The 17,709-nt window shown below is 43.1% G+C and overlaps 1 protein-coding gene and 1 pseudogene across 1 annotated transcript in view; both read left to right on the forward strand.

Moving 5' to 3' along the window:
* Positions 1-203: 203 nt before the first annotated feature.
* LOC120991049 lies at positions 204-2,008 on the forward strand (annotated as a pseudogene).
* A 1,368-nt stretch (positions 2,009-3,376) lies between these two features.
* FGFBP2 (fibroblast growth factor binding protein 2) overlaps positions 3,377-17,709 on the forward strand; it is a 40,051-nt gene continuing 25,718 nt past the window's right edge. Inside the window, exon 1 of the mRNA XM_040420563.1 lies at positions 3,377-4,036. Within this exon, the coding sequence (XP_040276497.1) occupies positions 3,454-4,029 (576 nt within the window). The 5' untranslated portion in view covers positions 3,377-3,453 and the 3' untranslated portion in view covers positions 4,030-4,036. The remainder of the gene's footprint in view (positions 4,037-17,709) is intronic.

Genomic DNA, 17,709 nt, shown 5'->3' on the forward strand with positions numbered 1-17,709 from the left:
CGAGGCTATACCAAATGACTACTAGAGCTAGCCCGCCGGTATTATACAGCGCATTCATTCATCGCTAATACTACAAATCCCATAATGCCTTGCTGATGTTTTGGCGCGTCAATAAGGACAGGTCCCAGAAATGCCCTCTCCTGTGTGACAGAAGTCATAGCGATCTCAAGCTACAACTGTCACTGTGGAACCCCTTCCCAAAAATGGCAAAAAGAAAGGCAGACAACAGGAACTTTCTGGACAGGTGGGAGACAGAATATCTGTTTACATATGTAAAAGACAGACCTGTTTGTCTGATTTGTGGAGTCAACGTGGCTATAACTAAGGAGTACAACATTCGACGACACTATGAAACAAAACACCATGACAAGTACAAGGACCTGGACATGACTCAAAAGAGCCAGAAAGTGGAGGAGATGAAAAGAAGTTTGGTTTCACAACAGAATATGTTCAAAAAAGCCACATCACAAAGTGAGGCTGCTGTAAAAGCTAGTTATATTGTAGCACTAGAGATCGCAAAATCAGCCCGGCCCTTTAATGAGGGAGAGTTTGTGAAAAAGTGCATGTTGAAAGTTTGTGACATCATGTGCCCAGAGAAAAAGCAAGCCTTTTCAAACGTGAGCCTGAGCAGAAACACAGTAGCTGATCGCACATGTGATCTTGCCACCAATCTGTATGACCAGCTTTTGGAAAAGGGAAAAGATTTTGTTGCATTCTCCCTTGCTGTGGATGAGAGCAGCGACGCATCTGATACTGCTCAGCTGTTAGTCTTCATCCGTGGAGTGGACTCAAATATGTGTGTTACGGAGGAGCTATTGGGATTCAAATCAATGCATGGCCCAACCACAGGAAAGGAAATCTTTGAGGAGGTTTCCAAATGCGTAACTGAAATAAAGCTGTCGTGGGATAAACTCGTGGGATTAACGACAGATGGTGCGCCAGCGATGTGCGGTAAAACAAGTGGACTGGTGGGCAGGGTCCGGGAGAAGATGCAGGAAGAGAACTGTGCAGGTGAACTAACTGTTTATCACTGCATCATACATCAGGAATCACTGTGTGGCAAAGCCCTAAAGATGGAACATGTTATGACCACAGTAACACAAGTAGTTAACTTTATAAGAGCCAAAGGTCTGAATCACCGCCAGTTTAAGTATTTTCTGGAGGAGTGTGGTTCGGCGTATTCAGACGTGCCGTATCACACAGAGGTGAGATGGTTAAGCCGAGGAAAAGTACTGAATAGATGTTTTGAGCTGCATGAGGAAATATGTCAGTTTATGGAAAGCAAAGGGAAGGACACAGCAGAGCTTCGGGAGAAAAAGTTTCTGTGTGAGCTGGCCTTTCTGTGTGACATCTCGAGCCATCTCGATGCGCTGAACCTGCAGCTTCAGGGGCGCGGGCGCATCATCACAGACATGTACGCTGCAGTGAGGGCTTTTAAAACTAAACTGTGCCTGTAGGAGAATCAGATGCTGCAAGGAAACCTTGGCCATTTTCCCTGCTGCCAAACCATGAAAACGCAGTTCTTTACCAACTTGTTCCCATGCGCACAGTTTGCTGAAAAACTCAGTGTACTCGGCGCTGAGTTTAGCCGGCGATTTGCCGACTTTGATGTCCAGAAATGTAGGTTTGAACTGCTCAGTAATCCCTTCGCAGTTAATGTGGAAAACGCACCAACCAACCTCCAAATGGAGCTAATTGAACTCCAGTGTATGACACGCTGAAGTCAAAGTATGATGCTGTGGGCGCCGCACAGTTTCCACAGTTCATCCCTGACACAATGCCTCAGCTCCGCACCCAAGCTGTTCAGATGCTCTCCACGTTCGGCAGCACTTATCTATGTGAGCAACTTTTCTCCTCGATGAAGATGACAAAAACATCTCACAGGAGACGTCTGACTGATGAACACCTTCGCTCGATACTGAGGATTTCCTCAGCTCAAAGCCTGAGCCCAGACATTGATGAACTATCATCCAAGAAGAGATGCCAGGTATCTGGCTTGGGCACATAAGATTAGATCAGTGTGCAGCAAACTGAGAAATAATTAATGTTTTCTTTATGCACTTTTTCTTGCTACTCCAAGACATGGGCTTGAATGGTTGATTGATTTTATTATTGTTATTTTATTTAAAAAATTATTATTATTTATTATTATTTAAATCTTATTTAATAAATGAATATGCTTGTTCCATATTCAATGTTAAAGCAAATCTTGTTTGGGTCCATGTTAAAAGGTTCATTTGTTCAATGCTGGCCCGCGACTTTGTTCAAGTTTTACATTTTGGCCGACTGTGTATTTGAGTTTGACACCCCTGATCTAGACTATAGTGCTATATCTTCATAATCGCGAATATTCTAGATTTTTTTCATCAATACCCATGATCCCTCACTGCTTCTTGCTTGTGGGGCAATGAGAAGTCTGCAATATCTTTGACTTTAGAAGTAGTGTTGATCGCAAATTTTCGTATCGCAAATTTTCCAATTGCCAATTTTCGCAATCAAGAAAAAAATCACTGGAGATCATGAATTCTCGAATTCGCGAAAAATATGACGAATAGTCGCCCAAATATTTGTGAAATATCGCAAATTTGAATATTGCCCCTGCCGCTTATCACTGGTTATATGTAAGGACATGCTTTAGCTGTCTTAGTTATCCGCTTATTTTCCTTACGTTTTCCTTCTTTTATCTTGGATGACAATTTGGGGCTTTGGAACCAATTACTCAAGTTACAGTGGTTTCAACATACAATGGTCGTCCTGGAACCAATTAATATTGTAACTTGAGGGACAACTGTATATGCTTTTAACAATTAAACCACTGTATTTTACCCCTGATGAACAGTGCCCTGATCCATCCTGCTTCTTCTGGTAGCATTTTTGACAGACTCTACGCTTGAGGATCTTAATGACTCAGATGTGAACACAGGCTCACATTGTCACACTCAGTTTATGGTGTGAAAATATTCCATGTTAAATATTTTCAAAGCTTTATATCTTTACTCAATGATTTTCTTACAAATTTCTCAATTACGAAAGACGATGACATAAAACCTGGGAAATATATTAAAAATTCTCATTATTCTTGATAATACACATGATCTACTACTCTTAAAACCAGAGATGAGAATCATGTTCTTATAAGAATGTTTCACAAAAGAAAAACTCTGACTCTGTACCTGTTAAATAACATTTTCACTACTTAACTATTTCTAGAATTCAACAAGCTGAGTCTTGTTCTTGTTTGCTGAGATCACATTGGGTCATTATACTGATTTCATCTATAGATTACAGGAAGATTCTTTGTATGAACAGGCTTCTCTTTTCTCCAGAAAAAGTTACACTCGTAGATTCAGGCATCAGTGTACCTTTATAGCTCACAGTGCACACACCTGCTCAACCAAAGCATCGGCCCATTGTCCCAACAAAACCAAGAGCTTACAACCTGAACGTCTGACCATGAAGTGTGACAAGGTCATAATCGTTATGGCCTTGATCTGGGTGGGGACTTTAGCCCAACAGCCTGGTCCTGAAGAAAAGATTCCCTTTCAAACTAAAGACAAAGATGCTTGTGTCATGAGCATCAGTGGTCAAGGTGAGATGAGCGTAAGAATCGAATGCAAAAATCAGGCCAAGAACTATTTATGCGTATTTACATCCAAGCCATCCTTCTGTCGGGCATACAACAAAGATCCTAAGGGATTTTGGAACCAGCTCAGTGAAGATTTGAAAAAGACTGGAAATCCATGTGTGCCTCAAGTGTTCAAGCACAGCCTGTGCCCAAAGGCTCCTGCTGCTTCTCAATTCAAGCAAGTAGACACTAGGAACCAACAGTCTGATACTTCAAAGCCTGATAAGAAACCACCACCAACAAAGAAACCAACAACAAAAAAACCTCCATCTACCAAGAAACCAGATCCTCCCAAGCCTAAAAAACTGGAAGAGCAAAATCCCAAAGCCGTGAAGATGGCAAAAGAGAACTGCTCGTGGTTCTTCCAGACATTCTGCTCCTATATCATCGAGATTTTCATATAATCTACAGGTAAACGCAACATATATTGTTAAATCTTATATGAACGGATCAGAATTTATGTCTAATAGATAAAATGTATAATTTAATGACTCAATGTTAAATAACTGCTTACACTGTGTTTATCATGACCCATTAACCCCTTAATACCCAAGCTATATTGTAGCTTAATTAAGCAATTTTATACTTTATTTTGCATTAATTAATAGTTACATTAATTAATAGTTTTGCCAATAATATTAATGGTTATAACTTTTATTTAACTTTTAGGTTATTAGAGTGCTCTTTATGTCTTTTTTGGGACAAATAGGGTTTTGGAAGTTCACACTAGGCTTAATTAGCCAAATTAAGTTTACGTCACCTTTAAACACCTTTAGTTACTGCAAACTGGTGACGCTAAAATGAAAACAAAAAAGACTTTATTAGGTATCACTTGAAATTAAAATAGGAAAAGATATCTTAAACACTCACTAATATATATTTATCAATGGTACAGATGTGGGATGCAGGTATAGAGCTAAAATAAACCTGCTCGACCAAACTGCCTAATTACCCCAGAAACCAGGGCTACACAATATGTACCAATGATACTAGGCTCCAGTATCTACTTGGTATCATAATAAAACCCCAGCTGTGCTACAGTAGCCTATGTTCAAATAACCCGTCTGGCTACAGTATCTGCTTAATGACACATAGTAACTTTTCAGTGTATCCCATAGAATGCTGGACATTCCAATCTTGCAGCTTATTCATGCAGCTGGAGTCCAGCTAAACACCCTCCATAGTAAGTCAAGGATTACTACTGCAGATGCTGCCGCTAAATGCTAATTTCAATCATTGCTAACTATGCTATTGCTCCCTGTGCCGTGGCTTGATGTGTTTCTCATTCCAATAATTCCTCAGGAGTAGGGTTGAGCGAACCCGAACTGTAAAGTTCGGGTTCGTACCGAACTTTGCGGTGTTCGGCACCCGAACCCGAACATTTCAGTAAAAGTTTGGGTTCGGTGTTCGGGTAATATTAATATACCATAGGATCTGAGTTTTCTCCAATCCGATAGTATATTTGAACTTGAAGCGTCCCCATCACCATAGGAACGCCTCTATGTTAGAATATACCATCTGATTTGAGTTAGATCGTGAAAACTCAGATCTGACAGTATATTCTAACACAGAGACGTTCCCATGGTGATGGGGACGCTTAAAGTTAGAATATACCGAGAACTGTGTACATAACGGCCCCCTGCTGCCTGGCAGCACCTGATCTCTTACAGGGGGCTGTGATCCGAACAATTAACCCCTCAGGTGCCGCACCTGAGGGGTTAATTGTGCGGATCACAGCCCCTTGTAAGAGATCAGGTGCTGCCAGGCAGCAGGGGGACAGACCCCCCTCCCTCCTCAGTATTAAAATCATTGGTGGCCAGTGCGGCCCCCCCTCCCTATTAAAATCATTGGTGGCTAGTGCGGCCCCCCACCCCCTATTAAAATCATTGGTGGCTAGTGCGGCCCCCCCCGCCCCCTATTAAAATCATTGGTGTCCAGTGCGGTCTCCCCCCCCCGTCATTGGTGGCAGCGGAGCGGCAGTTCCGATCGGAGTCCCAGTTTAATCGCTGGGGCTCCGATCGGTTACCATGGCAGCCAGGACGCTACTGCAGTCCTGGCTGCCATAATTACTTAGCACTTTTAGCAGCATTATACTTACATGCGCTGTCTGTGGCCGGCCGGCGCTCCTCCTACTGGTAAGTGAAAGGTCTGTGCGGCCTGTCACTTACCAGTGACTTGTGGCCACTGTCACCAATGATTTTAATTAGGGGTGGGGGAGGAGAGGGGAGGCCGCACTGGACACCAATGATTTTAATAGGGGGGGCCCGCACTAACCACCAATGATTTTAATGGGGGGGTGGGGGGGCGCACTGGCCACCAATGATTTTAATACTGGGGAGGGAGGGGGGTCTAGCCCCTGGTGCCTGGCAGCACCTGATCTCTTACAGGGGGCTGAGATCCGCACAAAATAATAAATTGAAGTTCGGGTCCGCATTGACTTCAATGGGGTTCGGGTCCAAGTTCGGATCAAGTTCGGGTCCCGAACCCGAACAGTTTTTTAAAGTTCGGCCGAACTCCCCGAACATCTAGGTGTTCGCTCAACTCTACTCAGGAGCCCTACAGCAGAAGCATAGTATGAACTGTCTAGAGATATCCAAGCAACATGGCGCTACCCTCCACGGCTATTAGCCTTCAGTTAGGGCACAGAGGGGTGGTAACCAGTTGGGGGTGTCCCTGCACAGACTCACTCTATCCAATCACTGCTGCCATTTTCAGACTTTGCAGGTACACCCCCCCCCCCCCCCAACTGGTTACCATCCCTCTGTACCCTTACTGAAGGCTTATAGCAATTCATTCATAACTTCTAGTAGAAATAATACAGGAATGGCACAACATAGAGCCATAACTCCCATATTTGGGACCCAAATATAAGGGAGTTCACTACCCCCTCCCACACTCATATTGGAGACATGATCATATGTCATAAAGTTATGTATATAGGACATCCGGCACAACAATATGACATCAAAAATGTATGCCTACAAAGTATGCTCCTACAGAGATGTAAGACATAAGGGTATGTGCATTATGAAGATGGTTATGCCAAGAAAGGAGGGGGAAGTTTTAATATATTATATTACCCCCTCTCAGTGAGGTACCTCCGTGTTAGTAAGTACATGACAGTGCCAGCCTAGTTCATAAAAAAACATGCAAAGCATATGTGCTCGTTGAGACCATTGGGGCGTGTTGTTTTTAAACAAAAAACCCATTGAGCGTCTTTTCTAAGAAGACTTCGATCAAAGTCACCTTCAACCTTAATACCTTGAAACTTAATCACGCCTGAGTTCCCATTGTGACACTCAACCTGACGGGTTACATGTATTGGCTTCATTCCTGACATCATTTAGGTGCTCCCCAATTCTTCTCCTGAATTCCCTCAGGGTCTTTCCCACGTACTGAGCCCTACATCTGCAAGTGACCAAATATACCAAGCCTGTAGTTCTACAGCTGATAAAGGTCCTAATGTCATATATGAGGACAGTACATGCTACTTTTTTTGATAGCACCACATGCGATGCAACCGCTACATCGATAAGTGCCACGCATCGAGCTTACTATCCAGTCAGATGCATGAGGAAGGGGTTCCTGAAAACTATGGACCAATCATTCATTTCGCTCCTACCATGTGACGTTGGGTGGGCATGGCCTTGTATGGTATGGGAGGGGTTTCATGTTTAAATGCCCGTAGTTTTGGCAGCCGCTTCACGGCCGCACTAGTGCCGTAGCGCTGCCTCTACACATGTGGAGGGTAGCGCCATGTTGCTAGGATACCTCTAGACAGTTCATACTATGCTTCTGCTGTAGGGCTCCTGAGGAATTATTAGAATGAGAAATGCGTCGAGCCACGGCACAGGGAGCAATAGCATAGTTAGCAATTATTGAAATGAGCATTTAGCGGCAGCATCTGCAGTAGTAATCCTTGACTGACTATGAAGGGTGTTTGGCTGGATTCCAGCTGCATGAATAAGCAGCAAGATTGGAATGTCCAGCATTCTATGGGATACACTGAAAAGTTACCATGTGTCATCGAGCAGATACTGTAGCCAGACGGGTTATTTGAACATAGGCTACTGTAGCACATCTGGGGTTTTATTATGATACGGAGTATATGTTGGAGCCTACCGTAGTATCATTGGTACATATTGTGTAGCCTTGGGTTCTGGGGGAATTAGGCAGTTTGGTCGAGCGGGTTTATTTTAGCTCTATCAAAATCACAGAATAAAGTGGTCTAAAAGGCAAAAGATGCTGAAGACCCCAAATCCTGTTGCACATTTCTGCCCGGGGAAGCAAATCCTGCCCATGTGATCCATTGCTAACAGCAATCCCCAGCAAAAATAAAAAATAATAGTCATCCATCATTCGTCCTAATGTGGTATCTGTCATTTTGACAGGAAGATCAGTGCTGCATGCTGTACTATTATTTCTGTCAAATCTGAAGGAATTGCTGACAGAGGCTTAGAATGGAACCTATGGCAGTGGCATGAGAGTATCCTTATTTTGTTAACATTTATTCTTGTTCGATTCCTTGAGGGTACTTTGTTCAATCTTCTCATCACTATGTGGGACTTGGTGTGAAAAGGCTGAGAACCACGGGTCTAGTGGATGGAGATGGTTACTGCAGCACTGTGTCCAATGCTGCAGTAACCAGCTTCATCCATTACTCAATGGATGGAGCTCTGGAGCTCTGGTGCCAGAGCTACTCAGGAACAACAAATCAGCAGGATGTGGGGTGTTGGACCCCCGCTAATCGGTAATTGATGGCTTATCCTGAGGATAGGCCATCAATTCCAACATACTGCAATACCCCTTTATACCTAGGAACTTAAAAGGATTCTGTCAGCCCGATTTTCGATACTGAGCTATTCATATCATCATATCAGTCTCCTTTATCTAATTAAAATTACCTTCATAACGTGCCCAAGGGGCTGTCCCTCCAGCCGTTGGTGCCCAGCCGCGCCCCTTCTCTTGGAGCTCAGCGCCGCCCCGCTCTTAATTATTCACTCCTCTGCTCTGCTTTTTTTTTTCTGCAGTGCGCCGTAATCTCGCGCATGCGCCGATGTTACACACGTCCAAGCCCACCGCGGTGTCCTGGCAGCAGACTCATCGAGTTGAATCGGGCATGCGCCAGCTTTCTGCGCGGGCCCAGACGTGTGTAACATTGGCACATGCGTGAGATTATGGCGCACTGCGGAAAAAAAAAGCTGAGGAGAGAAGTGAAGAATAATGCTGACCATTACAAAATACAGTATATAAGATCAATCAGCCTTGAATCCTGGATCTTAAAAGGAAATGGTACTAAATGGTGGACGATTGCTTTTACTTCCTTCATCAGTATTTGTGATAAGTGGACCTCTTTTAAAGGGGTTATCCTGTAAATTATTTTAATGAACTATCCGGGATCCTGCCAGCTATTCAAACACGATGGTGATCCATGACCGCTGCGGCCTCTTCCTAGGCCATGTGACATCACCGTATATCGGTCACATGGCCTAGTTGCAGCTCAGCCCCATTGAAGTGAATACCAAGCACTGCCATTATACAATGTACAGTGATGTGCTTGAAAAGCTGCTGGGACCCGGCTGACCTCACCAGAGCTCCGGTGAGTGTGGCGGCTCCCTGTAACAGCTGATCGGGACTCATACCACTGCCAATGTGATAATGTGACCTATTCTGAGGATAGATCATTATATTTACCTGGATAACCCCTTTTAGGGTCCACATCACCGTTATGAATTCCATTTCTGCTTTTCGTTGGTTATAACGAAAAATAACAGAATTCATAAGACGGAATTCAAAACGGAAACCTTAAGAGGCATTTGTTTTGATCCGTGATAATAGAGGTCTATAGGCAAGCAGAACGGATCCATCTGGTTTCCGTTATCCAGGACGGAAAGTCCTGGATGTCGACAGAATTTCCTTTTCCGTCCTGCATAACGGAAACCAGACGAACATTCAGATGCCGTGATCACGTTTGACCACGGCATCTGAATGCTTAAAAGTCTGCGATCGGCATTACCGCTGGTTGGGGACTTTAGCCACGGGTGTCTGCTGTATGAAATAGTACGTCATGGCGACAGCCTGTTAGTGTATTACTCAGTATAATAGACTAACAGGCAATGTATTACAATACAGATGTAGAGGGGATCAGACCCCCAAAAGTTGAAGTCCCAGAGTGGAACAGAAATAAAGTTAAAAAAGAGTAAAAAAAATAAAATAAAATAAAGTGTTTTTAATATTAAAAAATTGTTTCAAGTAAAAAAAAACAACACCCCTTTCCCCCGATTTTATGATAAAAAATGAAAAAAATAAAAAAAACACACATATTAGGTATTGCTGCGTCCGTAGAGACCGCCTTTATAAATATATCCCATAATATACCCCGTCAGATAAACACTGTAAAAAATAAAATAAAAACTGTGCCAAAAAAAGTAATTTGTCACCCTACATTTCAAAAAGTGAAACACCAAGCGATCAAAGGCGTATGCCCCCTAAAATAGTTCCAATCAAGCAGTCACCTCTTTCCTCAAAAGATAAGCCCCTACATTAGAAAAATGCCCTAAAAAAAATAATAAACCTATAGCTCTCAGATTATGGAGACACTAATACATATTTCTTTTGCTTCAAAAATGCTATTATTGTGCTAAAGTGAAATAAATAAAAAAGAAGACATATTAGGTATTGCTGTGTCCGTAACAACCTGAACTATAAAGATATCACATGACCTACCCCCACGGGTGAACGTCATAAAAATAAATTAAATAAAAACTGTGCCAAAACAGCCAATTTTTTGGTCACCTTGCCCCATAAAGGGTAATAATGAATGATCAAAAAATCATATGTACCACAAAATGGTACCAATAAAAACCTCAACTTCTCCTGCAAAAAACGAGCCCCTGAACGGCAGAAAACAAAAAAAAAAAATGCCGTTCAGAAAATGGAGACACAAAAGCATATATTTTTTTTTTAAATGCTTTATTATGTAAAACTGAAACAAACAAAGAAAGTTGACATATTTGATATCGTCGTTTTTTTTTCCCTCAATAAAATTTTTATTGAAAAAAGGTTTTGTGCATAAGTCAATTAACAAAATAGACATATTACACATACAGGAAAATAACGAATAATAATAAATAATAAATAAATAAAAGGGTTCCATACATGAGTACAAAAGATTTGTCAAGTTGAAGACGTTGCATTGACCATAAGCAATATATGCTAAACAGTTGTATTTTACAGTTTGCAGTAAACTTTGTGCAGTATACGTTGGCGACATACATGTGCAATTAGGACGTGTGCTAACAACTAGGAGACTAGAAACTAGATACTAGATAGATAGGGTTCCCCAGAGTATTTCAATTAGAGTATTTCAATTATAGGAGGCAGTGTGGAAGTGGATCCGCATACGAACTGGACAACCATAGTAACCATGTGTTATGTAACGCTATTCTATCTTTCAACGAGGAGGCGAATGTAAATTCACATTGCATATGGTAGTTTACCAATTTAAGAACTTCACTAATTAGCGGGGACTGTAAATCTTTCCATTGACGAGCAATCACTTTTTTTGATGCAAAAATGATATGAGCTACTATACCCCTACTGTCATAGGGAATTTCCACTTCCACAAGAATTGCTAGCTCCGGGTTTAATATTCCTTTAATCCCAGTTATCTCTTCTAAAACCCTTGAAACTGAAGCCCAAAAGTGAGTTAGTGCAGGACACGCCCACCACATGTGATATGGGGAGCCTATTTGACCACAGCCCCTCCAGCACAATGGAGAATAGTTCGGAATAGTATGAGCCAGTCTATTTGGCGTAAGATACCACCTTAATTGAATTTTCCTGTTCTGCTCTATGTGGTTTATACACTTTGAACATTTCATGGACCAGTGCATAGCATCTGTCCATTTGTCCAGTGGAAATTCTTTTCCCATTTCAGCCTCCCAACTAACCATAAAAGGCTTTATACACTCTTTGCCTAATGACAGCAGAGATGCATACCAGAATGAGAGGCTGGAATGGGAGTCGGTGTCAGCTCTAAGTATCCTGCTGATTGCGTCGCGCTCCTTCACTGCTACGTCTAATGTGAGTGAGGAAAGAAAGTGACGAATCTGCAAGTACTGGTAAAAGAGAGAATTAGGCAAGTTATATGTGGAATGCAACATCTCAAAAGTTTTTAGGGTGGAATGGTCAAACAGGTTCCCCAATGTATCTATCCCACAATTCAGCCAATTTGTGATTTGGAGTGTGGGGATATGATATTTAATGGCCGAAATGGGAAAATGTTTCTTCTCCAAAAGAAAAAGGTGTTTTGGTTTTGAAAACATGGGTCCATGCAAATATGGAGGCCTGCATTGTGCCTAGGGGCATAGAGAAGATAAAGGGCTTTAACAGGTAACCTGCCAGAAGTGACTTTAGTGGTCTCCTTCTAGCATAATTCTCCTCGATGCTAAGCCATCTATGGGTTGAAGTGGGGGACCACCACTCCATAACCTGATCTAATAAATTAGCTAAGTAATAACTGTATAGGTCTGGGACTCCTAGACCACCTTTACGGAGGGAGGGTTATAGCACATTTTTATTAATCCTTGGATGGGTTCCTCCCCAGATGAAACTGAGCATGCCACTTTGTAAATGCCTAATGCAGTTTCTAGGGATTTTCAGAGGTATACATCTGAATACATACAGGATCTTTGGGAGTATAAGCATCTTAACTGCGTTAATTTTTGCTATCCATGAGAGCGTTGTTTTGCTATACTTAGAGTAATCTTTCTGTAATTCGGCTCTCAATTTTTTAAGGTTAAGGGGCAATATATCAGACAATGAACTAGTCAACTCAACTCCCAGATATCGTATCGATTCAGTGACCCAGTTGTAAGGATAACTTCTGCTTAAGTCATGTTGTAAGCTGTCTGGTACATTAATAGGAAGTACATTGGTTTTACTAATATTTAGCTTATAGTACGATATCGAGGAGTATTGGTCAAGTATCTCATTGACTGCCCGAAGTGATGTTAAGGGATTAGAGAGTGTCAGGATAATATCATCAGCGTACAAACCTATGGAATGCGAGCATTTCCCTACAGTGATCCCTGATATCTGAGTGCAATTGCGTATTTTTTCCACCAATGGCTCCATCACCAATGCGAATATCAGGGGCGACAATGGGCACCCCTGCCTAGTTCCGTTAGTGATCGAGAAAGGTGCAGACAAGAATCCTGATGCCAAAACATTCGCCTTAGGTGCTGAGTACAAACCTAGGATGGCCTGTAAAATCTGCCCATTAAACCCAAACTTCCTGAGGGTCTGATCCAGGAATCCCCAATGCATTCTGTCGAACGCTTTTTCAGCGTCTAAGGAGACAAAGATCGTGGGGATCCTGGACCACCCTGCAATCTGAATTAAATGTATTATCTTTCTTGTGCCGTCTCTACACTGCCTTCCTGGCACGAAGCCCACTTGGTCAGGATTTATCAGGGCAGGTAGTACCTCATTAAGGCGGGAAGCCAGTATTTTAGCAAATAGCTTGAGGTCAGCATTCAACAGGGAAATTGGCCTGAAATTCTCAGGGGCATCAGGAGTTTTGCCTGGCTTGGGTAAAGTAACTACAGTGGCTTCTAACATTTCCGGGGGAATATCTCCAGTAGTCAGGAATGCGTTGTACATCTTACTCAAATGGGGAATTAACGTACTTTGGAATGCTTTATAATATTCCACTGGAAGTCCGTCTGGCCCTGGGGCCTTATTAGATGGGGTAGCTTTAACAGCAGTGAGAATTTCTGCGGAGGTAATTGGTCTATTCAGGACGCTTAAGTCATCTGAAGATACTTTGGGGAGCTTAAGGGAATCTAGATATGCCGAGATTGTCTCGACAGACGGCTGTGTGGTATTACCATCCAACCGCAGATTGTATAAGGAGGAGTAATATGACGCAAAGGCATCTGCTATTTCCTGAGGGTGCGTATATATTTTCTTGTTGTGCTTTAGTCTGGTTATTCTGGCTACGGCTGTTCTGCTCTTTAATCTACGCGCCAATAACGCTCCTGCTCTATCTCCTGTGGGCTAAAAGTTTGTTTGCATTCGCTTCAGACCTAGTTCTTGGCGATATAAAAGAAGGGTCCTTAGTGAAGTTCTACATTCTTGGAGAGAAGCTAATGTTGAAGGATTGTTATTTGATTTGTGACTCTTTTCCGCATTTTGCAGTCGGCTTAGGGCATCCTGTAAAGCTTTGTTTCTACTCTTATTCATTCTCGCCGCTAGCTGTAGCAGGATCCCTCTCATAAATGCCTTATGTGTAAGCCATAAGGTGTTTATACTAGTGTCAGGCAGATCATTAAAGGGAGTCTGTCACCAGCATTTCACTTTTTTAACCCTTCCCACAGCTACCTAGCATGCTTACAGTTAATAAAAACGTTACCTCTGGCATCAATCCTGGACTTATAGAACCCTCAAAAACGATTTTTAAAAGATATGCAAATGAAGGCTCGCAAGTGCCCAGGGGCGGCGTTACTCTCTTGGGTGCCCTGCTTGCTCAGCCTTTTCATTGCGTCCCCCCGCCCCTTCCTACCCTCCGCCCGCCCATCCTTTCCCTCTGACCGCCTTTGTACTAACTTGTTATTCTGCCGATATCCCGCGCCTGCGCACTCATTCCTTTGGCCGGCGCAGAGGGTAGGAAGGGGGCGGGCAGAGGGTAGGAAGGGGCGGGGGGACGCAATGAGAAGGCTGAGCAAGCAGGGCACCTAAGAGAGTAACGCCGCCCCTGGGCACTTGCGAGCCCTCATTTGCATATCTTATAAAGATCATTTTTGAGGGTTCTATAAGTCCAGGATTGATGCCAGAGGTAACATTTTTATTAACTGTAAGCATGCTAGGGAGCTGTGGGAAGGGTTAAAGTGAAATGCTGGTGACAGACTCCCTTTAAATTGCAGGAACTCTTGCAAAGTATCTGTGATCTTTTTAACTCTTTCAGGGCATTTAAGCAGGTAAGTATTCATTCTCCACTGCGGACGCGGAAGATTAGGGAGACCATCCTCAATAACAATACTCACTGGGGCGTGGTCTGACCACGTCGCTCCCCCAATGTCGGACCTCGTGACCCTATGCAGAAGGCTTTTGGATACTAAAATGTAGTCGATAGATGAGATAGATGCGCAGTTGATATAAATGTGTAATCTCGCTCATCACTATGCTGATATCGCTAGATGTCGTGAAAGGCGGACTCATACAGAGTTGTTTGCAGCTCTGCGCGGCGACATCCCTGCGCGGATTTACAATCTAACTCTGCATTAATCGGGATGTTAAAATCTCCACCCACTATCACCTCCCCTTCCGCTAATTTCTCCACTTTGTTGAACAGCCTCCTACAGAAGGCCACTTGACCGACATTGGGGGCATGTACAGACACCAACGAAAAAGGTTTACCATCTAGAGTGCATATTAAAATAATATATCTCCCTGCTGAATCCGTTTTACATTTCTTTAGGGAGAAGGTGATTGTAGAGTTTACTCCAATGAATACCCCTGCTTTACTCTTTTTTCTAGTATGGGAGTGATGTATTACAGGGAAATTCTTGTGTTCACATCTAAAAGCATCTTTCTCCATCAGGTGCGATTCTTGAATGAAGAGCCTTAAGGGCTTCTGACCAGAGCTGCGTGCGCCTGAATGGAGAATTTAGCCCGCGAACATTAAGTGATAAGATTTTTAACCCCATTTTTTACACATAGAATTTCCCTGTAACACGTATCGCCATGCTTCCACACATAAGCCCTCAAAAGCTGAAACACATAAAGCACATAGTACATATATAGTACTCACAGGAACCAACCAAAGAAAACTAAACACATTAAAAAGAAAAATGAAAGTTGAATGCAGTATGGTCATCAAGGCTTAACTAGCCCGACCAAGTAATTAACGGTCAAGGGACCAAACAGAAAAAGTCCAGTTGGGGCAGAGAAAACCAAAGCTCCCTGCTACGGACTAACACTAATGATTGCAGTCAATCAATCGACTACTCCCGACTGGAGTAAACTCACGTATCAGGCAACGTCCTATTCTGAAGGGATCTTATCTGGTCGCGGGGCGGTTTCCTTTGCTCGGTGAGAATCTTCGCTGATGAGGCCCCATTCGATCAGATGTCGGTTCGCCACTTGTGGTGAGTTGAAGATCTGCAGGCCTCCATTGTAGGTGACCAAAAGCTTCACTGGGAACCCCCAGCGGTATTTTATTTGCTGCTGTCGTAACACTGCGGTAATCGGAGCGAATTCTTTCCTTTTCGCAAGGGTAGCTGCAGAAAGATCTGTGTAGACCGCTATGCTGGAAAAATCCTTTGGTTGGGTCGGATTTTGCCTCAGGACCCTCAGGAACGCTTTGATGGTATAGAAGTGAATCCGGGCAATAACATCACGAGGAAGAGATGAATCGAGCCCCTTAAGCTTAGGCACTCTGTGGATGCGATCTATTATTAAGTCCCTTTCTGTGGACTCAGGCAGCGCTGCTTTAATTAGTTGTTGTAGGAGATGTTCCAGCTCGCTTGCTTCGACAGACTCTGGGATCCCGCGGATTCTAACGTTGTTCCGCCTATGTCTGTCCTCTAGGTCCTGCAGCTTGGCTGTTATTTTAGCGATATCGTCCTCCATAGCCTCATGGGCATCAATAAGGGTGTTATGGGAGGTGAGAACTCTGCCATTTTGACCTCCAAGTGAGACGTGCGTTCCCCAATACTCTGAATATCTTTTCGGAGGTCTTTCAAAAGCCACAGCATATCCTCTTTCATAGAGGTGCGTAGATTGTCCAGCATGGAGCGCATGAGTCCCGCTCAGTCCCGCGTCTGTCAGCAGAGCCGTGCGTAGGTGGCAATGGCCGACGTACAAGCCGGAGGTGTACGTCGGAGAGGCCGACGTACAAGCCGGAGGTGGGGTCCCTCTCTGGCCGGACTCTACTGGCGTCATTTTACCGAAGAATTTGGTCAATTTTGCTGGAGCAGGGCGCCTTCTGACCTTCCCCATGCCTGGAGCACCGTGTGGGGCTTCAATTTGCTGCGGTAGGATGCAGGAGTAGTAGCTGTGAGCCGCTTGTTAGCGATTAAGCCCGGAGCAGAAGCGCTATGGGATCGGCGCCATCAGCGTGCAGGCCACGCCCCCCTGTACCCCAAAATAATACCAATAAAACTGTCACCTTTTCCCGTAGTTTCCAAAATGGGGTCACTTTTTGGGAGTTTCTACTGTAGGGTGCATCAGGGGGGCTTCAAATTGTGCATGGTGTCTAAAAACCAGTCCAGCAAAATCTGCCTTCCAAAAACCATGCGGCGCTCCTTTTCTTGTGCGCCCTGCCGTGTGCCCTTACATCAGTTTACCACTACATGTGGGGTGTTTCTGTAAACTGCAGAGTCGGGGTAATAAATATTGAGTTTTGTTTGGCTGTTAACCCTTGATATGCTACAGGAGAAAATGGATTAAAATGGAAAATCTGCCAAAAAAGTGAAATTTAGAAATTTCATCTCAATTTTCCTTTAATTCTTGTGTAACACCTAAAGGGTTAACAAAGTTTGTAAAATCAGTTTTGAATAACTGTAGTTTCTAACATGGGGTCATTTATGGGTGGTTTCTACTATGTGAGGGTTTTGGAAATTTTCTTAAAAAATGTAAGAATTGCTTCTAAAATTCTAATCCTTCTAACGTCCTAAAAAAATAAAATAACATTTACAAAATGTTGCCAACATAAACCTATGGGAAATGCTAAGTAATAAATATTTTCTGAGGTATCAATTTCTGTTTTAAAAGCAGAGAAATAAAAATTTTGAAAATTGCTAATTTTTAAAAAAATTTGGTAAATTTAGGATTTTTTCATGAATAATGGTGAAATATGTTGACTGCCATGATGTACAATGTGTCATGAGAAAACAATCTCAGAATGGCTTGGATAAGTAAAAGTGTTCCAAAGTTATTACCACATAAAGTGACATGTCAAATTTGCAAAAAATGGCCTGGGCAGGAGGGCGAAAACTGGCCCGGGGTAGAAGGGGTTAAAGTCTCGGGAAGGGGTTAAGGCCCCTTTACACTGCTTAACTGAGCAGACGATTATCGGG

Source organism: Bufo bufo, chromosome 2 (assembly GCF_905171765.1).
Source record: "Bufo bufo chromosome 2, aBufBuf1.1, whole genome shotgun sequence".
In the NCBI taxonomy this organism is placed as follows: domain Eukaryota; kingdom Metazoa; phylum Chordata; class Amphibia; order Anura; family Bufonidae; genus Bufo; species Bufo bufo.